The 19,040-nt window shown below is 43.3% G+C and overlaps 1 protein-coding gene across 1 annotated transcript; it reads right to left on the bottom strand.

The window, feature by feature from the left end:
• Nucleotides 1-966: 966 nt before the first annotated feature.
• Nucleotides 967-15,188, bottom strand: LOC113959311 (ubl carboxyl-terminal hydrolase 18-like). Its single transcript, XM_027668241.1, has 11 exons — nt 15,043-15,188; nt 12,003-12,179; nt 10,531-10,627; nt 9,122-9,264; nt 6,084-6,163; nt 5,112-5,258; nt 4,190-4,285; nt 3,020-3,190; nt 2,155-2,286; nt 1,707-1,756; nt 967-1,203 (listed from the first exon to the last, which is right to left on the bottom strand). The coding sequence occupies exons 2-11, from the start codon at nt 12,169-12,171 to the stop codon at nt 1,137-1,139; spliced, it is 1,152 nt and encodes a 383-aa protein (XP_027524042.1). The 5' UTR covers nt 12,172-12,179; nt 15,043-15,188; the 3' UTR covers nt 967-1,136.
• Between the last annotated feature and the right edge of the window lie 3,852 nt (nt 15,189-19,040).

Genomic DNA, 19,040 nt, shown 5'->3' with positions numbered 1-19,040 from the left:
ATAGACCTTTGTGATGAGCCTTCAGAACACTCTTCTTTACGCTGTCACATGTGACCAACCTTCTTTTCTAGCTCTCTTTACATTTTCCCTCTGTGTGGTCTTGCCATGGGAGTACAGGTCAAACCAACAGCACAGAGTAACAGGACTCAACAGGAGATTTAAAAATTACCCACTTTCTTTATACAGTTGTTCTCTCTAGAACATTTTCTGCTTGAGGGACATTCCCACTTCAAGGGCAGAAAGGGAAAGGCAAGGGCAAGACAATTCCAGCTGGTAACCAGGTGAAGAATACTTAAGGAAAATCCCAAAAGTTCAAGCACAGCAAGGCATCTTACTTCCCCTATCACAGTGTATGCCCTGCATCATGTAAAATCACTAATTAGCTTCAGAATCTCTGTTACTCTGAATATTTTCCTCTCTACAGGAAAGAAAATGCATATAAACACCTAATAAGTGTGTTAAAACAATAATCACCTGTACAAATATATATGAATTCATCTTGTAAATCAGACCTGCTACAATAGCTCCTGATTTAAAACACCTCGTTGTGCTGACACCAGCTTTCAATACATCTCAGCCCCTGTAGTGATTCATTTTCCGGGAGGTTTTAAGGAGTAAGAGTCACTGGCATGTGGCATAAAGGTTCTGATCCTTCCTGCAGCTGTTTCTGGTGACTTCTGAGGTCTCCTGCCCAGCTTGCCAGCATCTCACATGGTGCTAAAAGGGCAAAGTCTCAAGCTCTTACTGGTCAGGTATGGCTATCAGTGCTCCCCAGTCATACCCCACACCTCTCTGGAATATCACACAGGTTTTCAGGCCAAACACTTCCCCTGTATGGGAATTTAGGCATCATCATTAAGGAAACTGCTAAATCAGCAGAGGCAAGGACTAACTCACTATCTTTTAAAGATGAAATGAATATGCAGAATCACATAAATATAAAAAACATATGAAAGAAAAAATTTCTAGTTACAACAGTTCTTAGATCCTTTTTCTAGCTGAGTGTTTTTCATAAATAAATGTGAACACAGAGGTTGTTGAGTGCAAAATGTCTTTCTTATGGAACATTTGTGTATGTCCACTCTTGCACAGAGGTGCTGAGCTCCATGGACAACTCACAGCTTTCCCAGACACTCTTATAGTCCTGGATAGGGCTGCTGAGGATGTTTTTTCATGTAAATCAAGAGATAGGCCGTTTCTCCCCTGTAGAGGCAAAGAAAAAGAAAAATGCGATGTATATGTATATGTTTGAAGATCTAGGTTGCAAATAACCTCCCAGGTTTGCTCCTGCCCAGCTTTTTGTGGTTTGGATCAACTAAGCTGACCCTTTCCAGTGTTCCTGAGAGAGCATATAAAGCTGACTCCCTGTCAGCACTTTAGCTTATAGGAGGGATCATCTCCCTCTTAGAATTATCCCACTCTCATAAGCTATTTTCTTATGATGCATCAAAACAAAAAGCATGCAAAAATCCTGATTGATGTATCTAACTGCAGCCAGCCTCATTTGTGACTACTCAGTAACCCTAGAGGCTCCCAGTATAGTCATATGCAGTCCCATCAGAGTAACCAGAATACAAGGATGCCTCTTCTACTCTCCTGCGTCCCCACTACATCCCAGACAATATACAATTCAAATCATAGCAAAGGCTACTCTCATTCCAAAATCCAGAGCAGCATTAGGTAAAAACAGAGATATGTTTTCATACCAGTAGAGGTTGGAATGTCCATAGGTGCATTTAACATCATCCCATGATACCTAGAGAAGAAAAACACACAAGAGGAGGTTGGTAAAAACTCTTAGGAGATGGACAAGTTGTGATACCAGTGCACCAGTTCTCATAAGAGTGGTGTAAGTGGCACTTCCAGGAACTAAGCACCTTTTAATAAATTGGTTTATTGCTTTACGAGGAAAAGTTCCTCTTCTAACACAGTAGAGTACATAAAGTAGGGGTATAGATCAAATGGCTGCTTTTGCAAGTCACAAAGCAGAAACTGAGGCCTTGTTTGGTGCAGAAGCAAGAGCCTGTAGCAGAGGTGCACAAAGCTCTGCAGCTTCTTTTCCTGGTTCTCTTTAATTAGCAGTCAGTCAGACTGAGCAAGATCTGGAGGAGAGGTCGGGAAAGTACAAAAAGAAACGTGGATTGATCTCCTCACCTGGCAAACCTGAGAATCATTAAAGCAATACCATTTACACTCTGTGAGGCTTTGAATGTAGGCACAGTAATGTCCACAACTAGATGATCCGGAATGAGCAACAACAGCAAAAAGGCTATACTGCCATGAGGCCTGCAAAGAGACACAAAGAGTAACTTTTAGTGCAGTAATTCTCATTTGCCATTGACTGAAGAGAAGCAGCATCCAGGACAGCAAGGATGTGGATTTTGTAAGGAGAAAGGAAGAAGAGCAGATTAGCTTTGAGGATCCTGCCTTTTTTGCTCTTACCCTCATAGTTTTGCCTGCCAGCTATGGGCTGGCAGCCTCTCTGGAGATCACAGGAATGTGAAAAAGGTAGAAGAATAGCAAAGGAGTTACACTACAGACAACACCACACAGGTGACTTTCGCTATTGCCACATTTCCCTCTTTTATTTCACAGTAAGGGGGACGGATCCACAGTGGGGCAGATCACTCTCATCAGCTTGGCAAAGCTGTTGTTTCCTTGCTAAGCTCAACTCTGTGGCCAACAACACTGCATGGGAAATACCAGGAATGGAGCTCCCCTGCCTTGGACTGGTGAGATATGTAAAACTTGGCTTTTGTCCTTATGGCAGGAAATTCCAGTTATTGTGCTTTTGGTGATTTACTCTGAGCACAGAATATTGAATAATGACTGAACCAGTTAAAACCATGAGATGTGAGGCAACACCAGACACAGGTGAAAGATGTCTGAGACATAGAGTTTTAAGACAGGCACTTTGAAATCAGGCAAGTACCGGTGTGATCTCTTAAAATTTTATAAGACTTGAGCAGAGAGGAGAAGAAAATCTTCTCTTTTTTAGACAGCCTTAGGAGTATCTCACCTTTTCACTGTCATCTGCTTGGCACTGATTTTCTGTCAAGACTCCATTGAAATCAAGGTCCCGTGGGAATGGGAGATAGTGACTAAGCTTGTGCGTGTAGGATGATTTTTCAAAGCAGAAGCGCTTTAGGTGTATGGTCAGAGTCTGTGGCAGATAGACAAGCTTCATGCTCTGTAAAACAATAAATAACGTGATTGAAAACTAAGGAATAAACCTGGGGAGGTAGGCTGGAAACAGCCATTGGCATCCAGTGCATATAGCGTGGAGAACAGTCAGTGCTACAAGTGAATGGCTGCCAATTGCACCACACAGCAGATGCCAAACCTTTGTAGCCCATTTGCACACAAGACACATAATGGAGCTGTGATAACCAAGTTTCTCAGCTTCAGTGTGATCAGCACCCAGCCTTGGGTGTGTCAAGGGCTGCTTCATTTCTCATCTGCTTTCCTAACCCTAGATTGGTAGCACTAGGTAGGGTGAGGAGAGGCAAGTCAACTTCTTTGTGACATGTGACCACTGGAGCTCTGTGAAGGATGTCAAGCTGACAGCTCATTTCTTCCAGCACTGCCTGTTGCTGCCATGGCTGCCACTAAGACATATGGATTCATTGTGGCCTCAGAGGCAGCCCAACAGTGAAAATGTTGTGGGAAGTTCCCTCCAAGCCTTGCGCTAAGGCATTCTCCCTCACACTGCTCTCTTTAACACACTTCCCTCTTCATGAAACAGCTAATTCATCATCTGGCACAGACTGATACTCTGAAAAATGGAGAGCCCAGTGGAGAGCAGGGAAGAAAGGAAATCATCCTACAATATCCTACTTTTAGATGTATGCACAGTTTAAGTAACATATTTTTGTGCACCTCTGCAGCTACGCAGCAGTGTAAAGGCCCACAGTGCTCACACAGAATAAACCAACAGAAGCTCCTCTTCTTGGTGACTTAGAGTAAAACTCATGAAATCCTTTGTAGCAAGAGCTACGTCTACAGCAGGGAACTTCCTAACAGGAGGAGAGATGCATGTGGTTTATACCTTGTTGATACTTCTGTGCTGACAAATCTGAGTTGTTGATCTCCTCTTAAATAGATATGGTTGAGTCCTTTCCCCACCCTTCCCAGTCCTAAAGGAATTTCTCTGTGTGAGAGACTTATGGGAAAATAATTCTCTGATTACCTTCAAAAAAGGTGTTTTCATTCCACACTGTTGACAGAAACACATGTTTTGACCAGTCAGCTCTTCTGGATGGAAAAAGTACTGTAAACAGTCCTCCTATGAAGACAGAGGAAATTTCTTTCAACTGAATTCCTTCAAGCTGGGTTTCTATTTCTACTTTATTTCACAGAATACAAACAAATAACAAAACTACAGAAGGCATATTTTATTCAAAGGACAAAAGACTGCCTAGCAGCCTAAAAAAAAGGTACCTCATTTTTTCTAGCTGCTATTATGATTGCATTAGTTGGGAAAAAAAATGGAGATACCACATTTTTCACAAAGAAGATGTTGACGCACACGTGTCTTTTATACCTACTTCAAAGCTTTAAAGGTTTTCAAAGAGTAATGATGAAAAAGTATAAAGTGGTCAGGTGGTCCAATAGTGAACTGGCACCTCAAAAATCCACTATATTTGTGGCAGCACCTACACAGTCACCAGCACTGCTCTATCTGCAGCACTGATTCAACAGTGAAAGACCACTGCATTGGGCAAACACAGTGTGTCTGGCCAGAGATTCCAAGTTACCTAGGGCACCTCACTGTGGTATCTAAGGTCTCACAGGTACACATCACTGCGTAGTTTGAGTCTTTGAGTCTGTTACAGAGTATTTAGCCAACATTCTTTTTAGAAAGGTGATTCAAGGACTTTATTTTCCAGCCCCTAAATCAAACAAATTTTTTGAGACCTCTAAAACTCTTCCAAACAAATAAGAAATGTGAAGGAGGAAAGACCACCCCCTGGTGGTCCAAAACGCTCTACAGAAATCTTACAGAGATTCTAGATGCGACACAGGAGACACCAGTGCTGCAAGGAGATGGCTCCCACAGTCAACAGAGGGGAATCTTTCTCCTAAGGGAACAGTGTTGCCACTAAACTTACCAGAGTCTTCAGCCTGTGAGAATTGGAATCCAACACCGGCAGTGGAAGGGTTAACATGCAGCTGTTGTTCTTTATTTCAAAAGAGCAATTCTGACAGGTCAGATGCTCCTGTATGCAGATAGTGTACAAATCACTCAGCTCTTCAACCTGGAGGGACAAAAAAAAGGCCAAAACAAGGTTTATGAAGATGACAGATGATATATACCTTGTGGGTGGAAAAGTCCACGTGCACGTGTTATTTCAAGCCAGGTTACTGCTTTAATGTTCAAACCAAATTCTAACACTGACTTATGTGAACAGGCCAATTCCCATAATTCAAGGGAGGACAACTCCTTCCCCTCATCTCCTATCAGAGCGGAGAGACACAGCCTATAAAAAGATCAGAACAGGTAAATGTCTGCTTTGATGCAGAATTGTACTGTTTTGTTTGAAACTGCAAAAGAAGCCTGTTTTCTGTATGAAGAAAACTATGACTGAGTCAAGGAAGAATCACTTTTCTCTTCCCAGTCTGCTAGAAGAAACTGTCATATATATAACGTACTAACAGTGACTAACTAGAATGAAATGCACGTGGCTGACTTCAAAAAATGGAAAAGCTGTGTCAAGGCATGCCAATAAATGCTTACAGAAATTTGGGGGGAAAAAAACAAATGAAAGAAAACTAAATTTGGTGTTGCAAAAAGATCAATTTTTTACTTAATAATCAACTCTCCCGTTAGAACTGAGACTCTGGCATGCCCTAAGAGTAGGAAGAACAAAAATTAACTGTAATTCAAAATGTTGTAGGTTATGAGATCAAGACTTCCTCTCCCATTTGAAAGATGTGAGGAAAGACCCAGACAGGGGATGGACAATTTTAAGAATTTAACTTAAGACAATTGTCAGTGAACGGGATCCTTCTCCAAGGAGCAGAGGAAACAACACATGATAAGGGCCAAAGGACCTGGTGTTCATTTCAGTTACCATCCTTACCAGCTCTAGCTTTTTCATCTGCTTCTTTATCAAGTTCCAGAGACGCAGAAACAGCTGAGCAGCATCATGCTGCACAAACACTGGACAAACAGAAAACACAACCCCAATAAGTACTGTGAACAGCACCAAGCACAAGACTTCCCACAGATGGCAAAGGTAGAGTTACTGTCCCCCATTAGATCCAGTTTTTTGTCCCTTGCCACTCTCTGCCAGGGACAGAACTTAGACTGGACAACAGCTGCAATCTCTCCATGTGACCTGAGCAGGCAGTGGGAAAAGATAAGAGGGCTTACACCACCCATTGCTAAAGTTGTGTACTTGACACCAGGTGCAGGGCCAAGAGTACACCAAATACCTACCAGAAAACAGGGATCAGATGTCTCACTGATTTGAGAGCTGTATTTCATAGCATCATAGAATTGTTTGGGTTGGAAGAGACTTAAAGGACACCTCTTTCCAACCCCCCTTCCATGGACAGGGACATCTTCCACTAGAACTGGTTGCTCAGAGCATTTTCCAACCTGGTCTTGAACACTTCCAGGCATGGAGTATCCACAACTTCTCTGGGCAAACTGCTCCAGTGTCTCACTACCTCAGAGTAAAGAGATTCTTCCTAATATCAAATCTAAACCCAACTTCTCTCAGTTTAAAGCAATCACCCCTTGTCCTATCACTACATGTCCTTGGAAAAAGTTCCTTTTGAATCCTGCTTAGAAACACTACAGGGAAGATTCTGTTCTCTTTTTCACCTTTATTACACCACAGACCTTTTTCCCCTCGTGAAGGCTATAATTCTCCTGAGTGCTGAGATAAAATTATGTCTCACACACCAAATAGTATAAACCCCTTGATCCCTATCCAGGCAAAAAGCACATGGTTTCAGCACAGGAAGCCAAGTATGATGAAGTGACATTATGCTTTGTCTTTCCACTCCGGCTAAATTGGCATATAAGGAAACCTAAGGTGGTGGGATACAGCTCAATGCACAGCTTGCTTAGAATGCCTCAGCAGGGAATTGCTTCAAGATTAAACTTAGGGGGAAGGAAAAGAATCTACATCCTTGAATGTGAAGAACTGATTTTGTCAGCCAGTGATGAACTCAAGAGTTAGGAACTGGGCAAAAATTACATGTAGTATAGCAAAATCATAGTATTTCTGGACTACCTTTTTGCTTGATCATAGGTGGAACAAATTTTGTAGAATAATCCAACAACCTGATATGGAAGTGCTTTCAACTTCCCAGCAATGTAAGTCTGTGGGTACTGACTTCAGTTGTGTTCTAGTAAGATTACAGACATCTCTGATTAAACAAAGCTCAGAACATACACCTTTCCTCATGTCTAATAGCACATTCATGATCCAGGAAAAGAACCACTTTCTGAGATGCTGGAGTTTAGGAACCACACCTGAATTTTAAAGAAGAAGGAAAAGGTGGGAAATAGTCAGCTTTACAAATTCCCTTTGGGCATCTCTCTTTGACAGGAAGAGAGAAGGCAGACAGCAAAGCCATTCAGAGTAAGGGGGGAAATGATGCAAACAGAAATATTGAGTTTATCTTGCACTCCTCCTTAAGAAAGATGGCTGGCTACCACCTACCCTTTCAGTGCTGTCCTGTTTGGGCAGGAGAGTTGGGCTGATTTCAATGGGATGAGGTTCAACAAGGCCAAGTGCCAGGTCCTGCACTTTGGCCACAACCCCCTGCAAGGCTACAGGCTGGGGACAGAGTGGCTGGAGAGCAGCCAGGTAGAAAGGGACCTGGGAGTTTGGATTGACAGGAAGCTGAACAGGAGCCAGCAGTGTGCCCGGGTGGCCAAGGCCAGTGGCATCTTCGCCTGGATCAGGAACAGTGTGGCAGCAGGACCAGGGAAGTGATTCTTCCCCTGTACTCAGCACTTGGTGAGGCCACACCTGGAGTGCTGTGTCCAGTTCTGGGTCCCTCAGTTCAGGAAGGACATTGAGGGGCTGGAGCAGGTCCAGAGAAGAGCAACAAGGCTGGTGAAGGGACTCGAGCACAAGTCCTATGAGGAGAGGCTGAGGGAGCTGGGGCTGTTCAGCCTGGAGAAGAGGAGGCTCAGGGGAGACCTCATCACTCTCTACAACTACATGAAGGGAGGTTGTAGCCAGGTGGGGGTTGGTCTCTTCTCCCAAGTAACCAGCAGTAGGACAAGAGGGTATGGTCTTAAGCTCTGCTAGGGGAGGTTTAGGTTGGATATTAGGAAGAAATTCTTTACAGAGAGGGTAATCAGGCATTGGAATGGGCTACCCAAGGAAGTGGTGGATTCTCTGTCCCTGGAGGTTTTTAAGATGAGATTAGATGTGGCACTTAAGTGCCATGGTCTGGTAACCACAGTGGTAGTGGATCAAGGGTTGGACTTGATGATCTCAGAATCCCTTTCAACCCAGCTGATTCCATGATCATACAATAAAGATCAGGACAGTCGGATACACCCTGTGTATTTGTACACATAGACAGACTCCCAGAATCCTACTGTCACCAGTCACCCATGCATTCAACAATCTCTCTCTGCTTTGGGACTTTGACCAGTTGGGAGATTAAGACAGTAAATTCTTCTCTGCCCTTATAAAAAGGAACAGGAAGTATATAGTTTCTATCCTTGGGGATCTGTGTGAACTTATCTTTTCCATACTATCGCTTTCTTCTAACAAGTAACAGCAGCTATTTCACTATTATGATGCCAGTACAGTAAGACAAATCAATCTCTAAGCTGTCTTCTCAGCCCTGCACAGCCCTTTCCCCTTGGTCAGTATCTGTAGCTGAGTCTTCCAGCAGTCTGATAGACTGGTCTCCCTTTGGACATCAGCAAGGACATACAGCAGGGGCTTTTTTCCCCCTCTTCACGAGCAATACACAGCATCGCACCCACAAGGGGGAAGCAGCTATAAAGAGCACTACATCACCATGTACCTAACTCCTGACATTTCTGAATGCAGATGCTGGAGTCTGCACTGCTTGTTAGTGCTGGGTAATCAACACCCCGGTTTGCAGGCAGAGGTGGGCATGAGGCACTGCTGCTTACATTCCACTCTGTGCGCTGAAAGGCAGCAAGCGAGTTCTGTGGGGCGAACAGCTTTGCACTTGCCACGCTGCATCTCCTCCAGCAGCAGGAGCATTTGGTACGGGACATTGCTCCTCCTCTGCGCACACGGTGGCACTGTGATCCTACAAAGGGAAGAAGCAACACGGATGGTCATCAAGGGGTACAATGGAGAAATGTCAGACATCACACCAGAAGGAGCAGAGGTAAGTAGCCCAGCTAGCAACTCAAGAGGAACCAGAATGGGTATATTTTCAGCAAAAGAAGGAAAAAGAGGAAGCAGTCACCTGCACTAGCTCACCCCACAGCGCAGGCTGACAGTTCCAAAGTGAAAGGCCACAATGTTAAGTTGGCCTGTTCCTGAGTAAGAGACAAGCCAAGCAGGACCTCAAGTGCTTTCTGGGCTCTAGAAATAACATTAGTTACAGCCAGTTTCAGAGCTGTTCTTCCCTCCCACTGATTCATGTCCTCATGCTCAACATACCCTCAAAATTTCATGGGCACATAAATCATAATGCTTGTATTTCAACTCTATGCCAACTGAAAAGCTCTTTATCCTCCCTAAATTTATTGCAGTCTACAGGTTTTTCTAGGTCTTTCTTCAAATAACCATGATAACCTACTGTCTACATTATTTAGCTTTGCCCATTCATGACACTTCTCATCTCTGCACATCTGTAACATCTTCTTTCTCCTCTGCACAGTAGTGAACATCTAAGAAATGTAGAGAAAGAACTGAATAGGAACGATCCACTTAGATGATTAAAGCTGCAGTGAACTGAGTAAATTGAAAACAAATCCAACCAGTTATTACTGTAGTTGGTAGGAAGACAAAAGCCCAATTCCTCCTCACAAACAACCAGGGAGAACAGTCAAGTATGACAATGTAAAGCTATGTATTCTTGATCTGCAACAACATTATTAGTCTTCTCTATGAGGTGCTAACCAGGGCAATCAGGGGCCAGAGGCTGGGGATTACCAAATGTTTATGTTTACATGCTTAAAGTTACAAAATTAATAATGGATATGGTTAGGCACAACACATCCTTTTTTAAAATGGCCTATGAGTAAACCTGGAATAAATTCATATCCTCTTTTGGAAAAGAGAGATACAAGTCATAAAGACTCAGTTCAGGACTGCAGCGTACTGGTGTGCCAAGGGCACACGAATCAGAGATGACTAACAAGTCAGAATACTGCAACTTCTACTTTTGCAGGCTCTAGACTATGTATGACAGACACAACAAGGCAGAGACCTTGCTGAGGGAGCTGAAAGCACCTTTGATAGCACCTCAATGACCTAATCCTTCAAATGTACATGCCATATAAAAAAGAGGGGGAGGTAACAAAGCAACAATGGAAGTATCTCTGGTAGTTCAAACAAGTGGTACCTTCGAAGTATCCCTGTGAAGTGTATATTCATGAGGAACACTTGGAGCAGAGAGTTCAGACAGCAGCTCTGTCCAAGGTTATACAGTCCAATAGCTCCTGTAGGAATAGAAAAAGAGGAAGTGAGGCCTGGAGATAGGTACAAGAAAAGAAAGTGAAAATTATTTGAAAATGGCAAACTCCTCTTGCCATTCAGTGGTATAGGCCGAGCATCTTGGTCAGACTCGAAAAAGTGTTCAATCTATTCTGTTGCTCGAGTAGATAACTTTTAGTTTTGTTTGGCGATTGACAGGAAAAACCCAAGTGAGCCTGGATAATGATACTCAGATTTCTCCCAGTTCCTCTATTTTAGGTCCTCTGAAACCACCTGAAACACCTAAACAGAAAATAAAACCACAGGAGGCAAAGGCTGCCTGTACAAGGACTTTTATTTAGTCTTTTACACAGCCAAGCCCAACAAAAAAATTAAGAGCTCCATGTGGGATGAGATCCTAGCTGTCCATTACATAGGATTCAAGTTTCCCCTTCAGCCTGTCTCTGGAATGCTTTTTTTTCAATTTCAAAGAAAGGAACTAGCCTGAGAGAAGAAGCAAGTAACAGCCCCTCCTGCATCTAAAAAGGTGGCATGTTCTGTGCCCCACTGTGTAGGATCATGACCAAAGCAAGCACAGAAAGGGTTAACGAAGCAGTGGACATTGCCAGAATGGAAGAGAATGTGGCAGAAGGTGGGAGGAATTGTCTACAAGGTGCATGGAGCCAAAGGTCGCGTGACCCAGAACAAGAAGATAATTGAAGAAAATAAGAAAGCATGTTGAAAGTTGATAGCTGCAAAGATGGACATTAGTTGTTTAACAGGTAGAAATATGCACACTGTAATTTTATAGGGCCAAGTATTGCTTGTTGATAGGTTGAAGAGGCTTAGCTAACAGACCAGAAATGAAACTAGTTCCTCTATAAATAGAGGCTTGAAATGAATAATAAATGATTCTCTTGCTGACCAGCGAGGGCGTCCGTGCCTCACTCGCTACACCCCACTGGAGTATAAGCAACCCTGGTCAGAAATCAGAAATTTTGCTTCTGAAGTCATCACCAAAGAGAGAGAGGACATGGAATGGAAATCCATAACACCTCTGAAATACATACAGTTGGTGGTAAGGGTGGGCCTAGTTCACGGTTTAGTAAACCCAGAATCAATGCTGGCTTTGTTTGGAAAGAGACAGAGCCACCATCTAGACCTTTTGGGCTTCAATGGCCAATTTGAGGACTTAAAATGGGAAAAAGCTAAGAGATCCTCATGCAATCCATTCTCCCAAAACCCAAAATGGTTATTTGGCAGGACAAAATGGGATTCATCTGCATATTCCTCAGTGAAGGAGTAAGGAATAGGAGAAAATGAAGCCCGAGGACAGAATATAGAACAGCAGCCTCTAGAAACAGAAAATATTAGAGCTAAGAACAGACTAAATATTATTACCATTTTTTAAGTCTGCCACACCAAAGACTGATGTCAGCCTCCGTTCTTTGGCCTTCAGCTCTTTGGTTTCATCTTTATTACTTTGTACTTCAGCTTCTGCCTCCATGGTCTCACTTAGTGCCAGCTCTGGTTTCTTGCCTCTTTCTTGATGTCCACTGTTTTGCCCCATCTACAATATTGTAAAAAGACAGAAGGATGGCAGAGAGACACAGCAAGATCAGAAAGAGTGGGAGCATCCAAAACCACAGGATTTGTCTGTGGTATTTTCATTATGAAAAAGGTGAAATCACAGAATGGTTTGGGTTAGGAGGGACCTTAACCTAGTTCCAACCCTCCTGCTACAGGCAGGGATGCCACCCACTAGATCAAGGTTACTCAGGGCCCCATACAGCCTGGTCTGGAATATCAATAAAATAAGCAAGATTACTGCAACAGCATTTGGTGTATTTGAATAACATGGGTATTGTAGCTGTGCAAGGTAACAGAGCTTAATGGCAATTGCTCATTCTGTCTTCCTCTCGAGGCTATATAAATAAATGAACCTTCAGTTCCACAGAAACAGCTCCATCTAACTAGAGAACTCCAGATATCCCTGTTCAAGGAGATTTCGTAAATAAGATGATTAAAATTATCCCAATGGCAGATGTTGCAAAACTCCTATGTTTAGTAAAAGCAACATTTTATCACCCAAAGTACCCCAGGTATTCAAAAGGGCAAATTTCTCCTTTTTTTAGCCTTTTGACCTGATAAGCATGTTTGGTTTCTGTGCTGGGCTCCCCACACTGTTTTTAAGTGCCTTATTCACAGCTCTACTGTGGCATTTCGGACTGCAATTTTGAAAGACATTTAAGAACTGAAATATCAGTTTCTTTTTCTGTTCCTTCAAGTGATCACAGGCAATTGCACAAGGGAACCATTACAATACCTTGACTGTGGACAGACCATTACTCTGAGACATTCTCCTGTGACTCAGCTACTGACTACTAAACCAAAGTAAAAATACACGAGCAAAACAATATGATAAATGTTCAAATGGAATTATACAAAATTGAAACTTTTTATAAGCCCACCTCCAACACAAGGAACAGAATTAGAAAAAAGTGGGTATGCTTAGGGAAGCATTCACAGGTGAGGAGGGGGGGACTCACAAAACAAATGCTCAGACATTATTATTTTAAAAATATTAAACAGCACATAAAATGGACCTAAGGCCAGGTGCTGAAAGAATGAAGAAAAGCTACCAAGAAAGGGAGATAAGCAAAATATCCTGATTCCACCTTTCACAGAAAGAAAATCTTTGTTTTAAAAGCATGTTTTCAGGTTAACTGTGCCTAATAATGTCAAATATCAAAGCTTCTGAAGATTGAAGCAGAAAAACTAGAAATGGATTGTTTTCCCAGTTATTACCTTTAAGCTTAAGTATAATTATTTCCAACTGTACTTTTGAAGATTACTTTTGAACTCTGTCATACACTCAGATTCACTAAAAATTGTCGAATTTGCTGAGAAGTTTATTTGGGGGAAAAAAAAACAACTCTGACAAAGATAGATTCAAGAATATCGCTTTCTATATACCCAAAATCCAGTGATTAGAACAGCTATGGAGGAAAAGAGAAATTTTATTTGATTTCTTCCTTGGCAAAACAGAGTGTGAACACACACTCCCTCTTTCCCTGGAATTGATTTAACAGTGCATTCAGGTTTCTGAAAGCCCAGCTGGTGTGGGAGCCCATCTGGGCCTGTACCATGAGAACCACTGGGTTTAGCTGGTTGGCCTTAGTCAAAAGGTAAGGGACGCTCACAGCCAGTGGGGATGTCAAAGAAGACAGAAAGGAGAGGGACAGGCAGTGCAGAGGTAGCAAAAAAATAGCTGGGGACGTAGCAGGGATGAGGCGAATCAGCGAGACATTACTTTTGTCAGGATAAGATTAAGGGTAGGATTAATGAGTAAACTCAGGGCTTTGGGTGACTTGAGAAATAGGTAGAAAAATACTAGGCCATGGGGGATACAGAGAGAGGAGGACTTGGGTTTCTGGTTCAATGAAACTCCCCCAGGCACCTCTAGTAAGAACCCTGGTACTGGAGCAGGGACACGAATACAGTTTCCCAACCCTGGCATGGAACTGCCTCACTTTGTCTGGCTGTCAGCAATAAAGCATTCCTAAGATTTGCACTTGACAGTCTTTCCGCTGCACAAGTGTATAAAAAAACTGGTGATTGAGCTGAGGAACTGAGGAGCAGGCTCCCCTCCTGCCCCCAATTTCTCCTCTCTCACCAGAGGAGCGGGGTTATTTCTCAGGTTTTTTTGCAGGTCAGGGGTAGGACTCAGTACCTTCAAGTGTGTGGCTTGGCTGCACCAAGCAACTCCACTAGCATTGGGAATCCTGTAATCATCTAACCCTCTCACTTGCTCTCCCTCAGCCAAGCCCATCATCCTCCCTCTCATCCTGGACTGCTCCACAGTCCATCTGCCCTCCCAAGACACTGGCTTCTCACAACAAACCCCCAGTGGTGCCTTCATGCCTTGTGCCTCAAAGTGCCCCTCTGCCTGAGGAGTAGCCCCATCTCTGCCCCTGGTCACCCCTTCCCCACCATCGTTGTCTCCTTTCCCTCACGAGCATCTTGGGGCACAGATGGTGCTGGGGTGGGCGGTGGGCTGCAGGTGGGAAGGCCAGGTTGGATGAGGCTCTGAGCAACGTGGTCTAATGGAAGCTGTCCTCGCCCATGGGAAGGGGGTTGGAACTAGGTATCTTCAAGGTCCCCTTCCAACCCAAACCATTCTATGATATTATGACTCTGTGATGCCCCGAGGTGCTCCTCGAAGGGCTCCAGCAGGGACTCAATGTTATGACCCATCCTCAAGGGGAAGTACCTAAGAGCACATCACCTCCAAACTTCTCCGGGATGCGACTGAAAGGAGACTTCCCACCGTGTTGTCGAACCATTCTCCCTTATTTCCCTCTCTTTTTATTACCTTCCCTCCCGGCACACTGCACCTCTGCCTCGACGTATCTCACAGACCAGCAAAAAGGTTTCTTACCAATTACCGCAGGACCCAGCAGCGCTTCGAGCCTCGGCTGGACCTCACGTTCACCTGTTGACAAAGGGGGGCAGCGGGGGCTCGGAAAACCTGCCTGCCCGCACCGGAGCGGCGCGGAGGAGCCGCTCACCCGGGGGATACGGGAAGGCTGCGGGATCCGGGAGGGCAGCGGGAGCCGGCAGAGCAGCGGGAGCCGGGAGGGCAGCGGGATCTGGCAGGGCAGCGGGAGCCGGGAGGGCAGCGGGATCTGGCAGGGCAGCGGGAGCCGGCAGGGCAGCGGGATCCGGCAGGGCAGCGGGATCCGGCAGGGCAGCGGGATCTGGCAGGGCAGCGGGAGCCGGCAGGGCAGCGGGAGCCGGGAGGGCAGCGGGATCCGGGAGGGCAGCGGGAGCCGGCAGGGCAGCAGGGCGGAGCGGGGCCGTCCCAGCGGAGCCGCTCGGGCTGCGTCAGGCGGAGGCAGCGCCCGCCCCGCAGTTTTCATTTCCCGCTCGCCCGGGAGAGAGGACAGAAAGTGAAACAGCGCCGCCCTGGGCCGCTTCCCGGCGCGGAAAGGCAGCCGCGGGACCAGAGACCTCCCCCAGCTCAGCGGCCGCTCGTGGGGAACTGCTGAGGGTGGCACAGCACTGGAACAGTGATGCCAGTACTGCCCAGTACTAAATAAATACTTGAGAAAAGCAGCACTGCTTGGTTGTGCATTAAGGCTGAAGTATTTTTCCTGCTTTTCGAAAGCTGCTCAGGATGAGGAGAAATTGCTGAAATTCCCTCTGAATCCCCTAGCTGCTCTCTGTTGTCCGGTCTCATGAAATGTAAGTAAAAGCAACTGCAGACGCTAAAAATGGAAATCTTTCACCCAGCCTGTTCAGAAACACACATTTGTAAAAAATTCAACAACACTGATATAAAGCAGAAGCAAGCAACAGCAATAAAGCCATTTGAAACCATTACAAGGACAATTTTTAAAAGTAAGTACAAAAATACGTGCAATTCTGTAGTTCACTCAGCAACTTTTGTGACACGTTCACGAAAAACAAACCTGATGGAACTATTGCTCAAGAAACACAAGCAACATAATAACCTACTTGCATGACAGTCTGATTTGATGCTTGACATCATAGTTCTCAATAAATCCATACACTACACATGTGGCAGTTATGCTGAAAAAATGACGTGGCTAAAGCTGCTAATATTTGCATTAGGTTATCCTGTCTGCAACTTGCCTCTCAGAGTTCATAACTTGATATTCAGTGCATGATCAATGACTTTCTTTTTCCATTTCATTTTCATCCATGAAAAATACAGTGTTCTGAAAACCTCACATTTTTTAAGGCCAGTGCCAAGTTTGATTCTACATTTTCTCTAAGAAACAGTAAGAACAAATATAGAATTTTAGCACACTTCAACAAAAGTAGTAATGTATTTGACCTGTATTAAAGACTGATTCTGACAGAAGACACAAACAGCAAGCAACCATCCGTTAATAAAGAAATTATTCAGCATTAACATGGCCATAGTATTAATGAATTCTTAATGAGATAATGCTGCTTACAACTGATTTTCCACGAACGAAGTTTTCATGGCATTATACAGTGGACAGACATATAATTTAAGGAGCAACTGAGGATAATAAAGAGATGAAGCCCTCTATTTATGCACCAGCCAGGAAAAAAACGGCATGATCTCTGCAGTGGCAAGACACAGCTGTCACACTGTGTTACCATGGTGCACTTCCTGCGTGAGGAATTACAAATGTCACATATTTAATGTGCTTTAGATGTGATTACAGCACCCAAGTTCTACCAAAACAGTATAAAGTTTTCCAGTATTTTCATTACAGGTTTCTATTTCCAGGTATGTTTGGAAGTGTTTTTAAAAAATCCAGTTTGCCAAATTGATACCTGCTACAGAAAATGAGAGTGAAAAGTTTCTTGTTAGGTATCAGTGTGAGACTTAGGGAGATTTCTGAAACTATTCATTAGATATTGCTTACAGGACAATCAGTAGATCATTTTCCACAGTAAAAAGAACCACATTTCTTTTAAAAAAATGTATTCTAAATAGGGAATCTCAAATTCACTTCTGAAAACAAAATTAATTTTTTTTCTTCTTGTATAGGGCTTATTCTTGAACTAAAAATATTTTTTAATATCCAGGTGTAATCTTAGTTCAATAGGTGAAAGAAAACTCCAAACTAATGTCTGAAAAGTGGCATTATCTACAGAGGTCTCTCAGCCAACTTGTCCTTTATATATTAAATCCTGTAATTGCGTAATATGATGATAAATCACAGTAAATTTGAAGGACATTATTTTAATCAATGAAGGACATAATTTTAATCAAATAAAAGATCTAGTTTATTTTTTGACTGAAGCTTGCATAATGAAGGAAATAAATAGGTTATTTTCTATGGCCCTGAACACTTGCAGTTTCTGTTTGTGTCTGTGAGGTAATTGAAACATTTTAGCTGTTGTTTAACATCTAAGCTTCTGTGATTATACATCAAGACATCACTTATTATCATTTTAAGTAGATTTTTGTGCTCTTTTTTCTTATATGTGTAGGCAGAAAATATAAAACCTGATTTAAGTTAATCACCCTACTGTAAATTCAATATAGTGCATAAGTAAAACAAGTAACTTCAAACACTGTGGTGGATTCAGATTACAACTCAAATGAGAAGCAGAAGCCTTTCATGTCCAAAACAGTCAATCTAATGATCAAATTACAAGAATTTTTTAAAAAATAATTCATAATGGAGACAAGTTTTTCTACAGTTCATGTTGAATTTTCTACTTGCATTCCTTCATACTTCGGCCACCAGAATGAAGCAGGGTGAACCGTACACGTATTGGTTGCACTGGTTTCATGTTTGTCTCCAAGTGTAAAGCAATACTCTTAATATACAAAAGATTTTCTGTTCCACAAAAAAAAAAATCCCCCACACAAACCAACAAAAGAAGTGGAATTCAAGCACGAGGAAATTATTTTCAGAGTGACAGCCAGCTCAGTAAGTCCCGATGCGCTGCTATCCAAAACACAGTGTAAAACCATTAATTTCTCCCTAAGCTTCAGTGAAACCTCTGAAGGAAGTCATAAACTCCATTTGAGATCTTCTATGGGTGTGGCCCTACTGGTACGACCTTTTTAATGATCCTAATTAACCTCTTGGTTAGTTGTTTTAATTAATCATAGATTGCATGTAAGGTCTTAAATCACTTTAAGCCAGCATACACCAAAAGTAAACACACTTCCAAACATTTCAGAAGGCCACCTCTGACCTCCAAAAGTGACTACATTTAGCAGCTGCTCCGAAACAAAAGGTACCAGGTAAAAATAGTAGTTGCTGTCCCTTTCTTTCCGTCAGCACTCTATCAGAAAGGTCTTGCTGGCCTCTGCTGGGCAGACGATCACTTGCAGTACCAGCAGTAGGACTAGGTGTTTCCTTCCCATTGGGAAGTACTGTCATTCACTACCAGGGACTACTCTTGCCTTCTGCATCTAAACTGAAAAGTTTCCAGCTCCAGTTTGCACAGAAAAATGTGCAGGAGAAAAGCCTGTTTGGACTCCTGCTTTGCACCTTCCACCTCGGCTCTAACTGCAATCACACATGAATGTTGAAAAGTGAGGCTGAAAGAATGTGATGGTCCTTACAGCTGAGAAGGAAGATGGAGAGCGCTTGCAGTGGGACTGCAGATTACAGACTGTAAAGGAGAGGACTGTGACTCGATTGTGGTGTAAATACAAGGTTCCGAACAGAAGGGGCCATGTGAGAGCAAGCTTTTTGTCCCAAGCATTTCTCTCTGAGGGGTTTATGGAGCAACAGGCCCTTCTCAGTCTTGCCAAGTATGAAATGTGCATGAGCTTCTCACAGAGAAAAATGTGTTAGGAGAGAAACAGTGTAGCAAACTGCTTCTGTGGAAACATTCTGGGGCCTCGTACTTTCTTTCTCAGCTCTTCAGTGTACCCCATTCTGTCACTCTTGCAGCCTGAATCTAAATCAA

Source organism: Corapipo altera, unplaced genomic scaffold (genome assembly GCF_003945725.1).
Source record: "Corapipo altera isolate COAL_440 unplaced genomic scaffold, ASM394572v1 1, whole genome shotgun sequence".
Classification (NCBI taxonomy): Eukaryota; Metazoa; Chordata; class Aves; order Passeriformes; family Pipridae; genus Corapipo; species Corapipo altera.
This window is presented reverse-complemented; position numbering and strand designations above follow the sequence as displayed.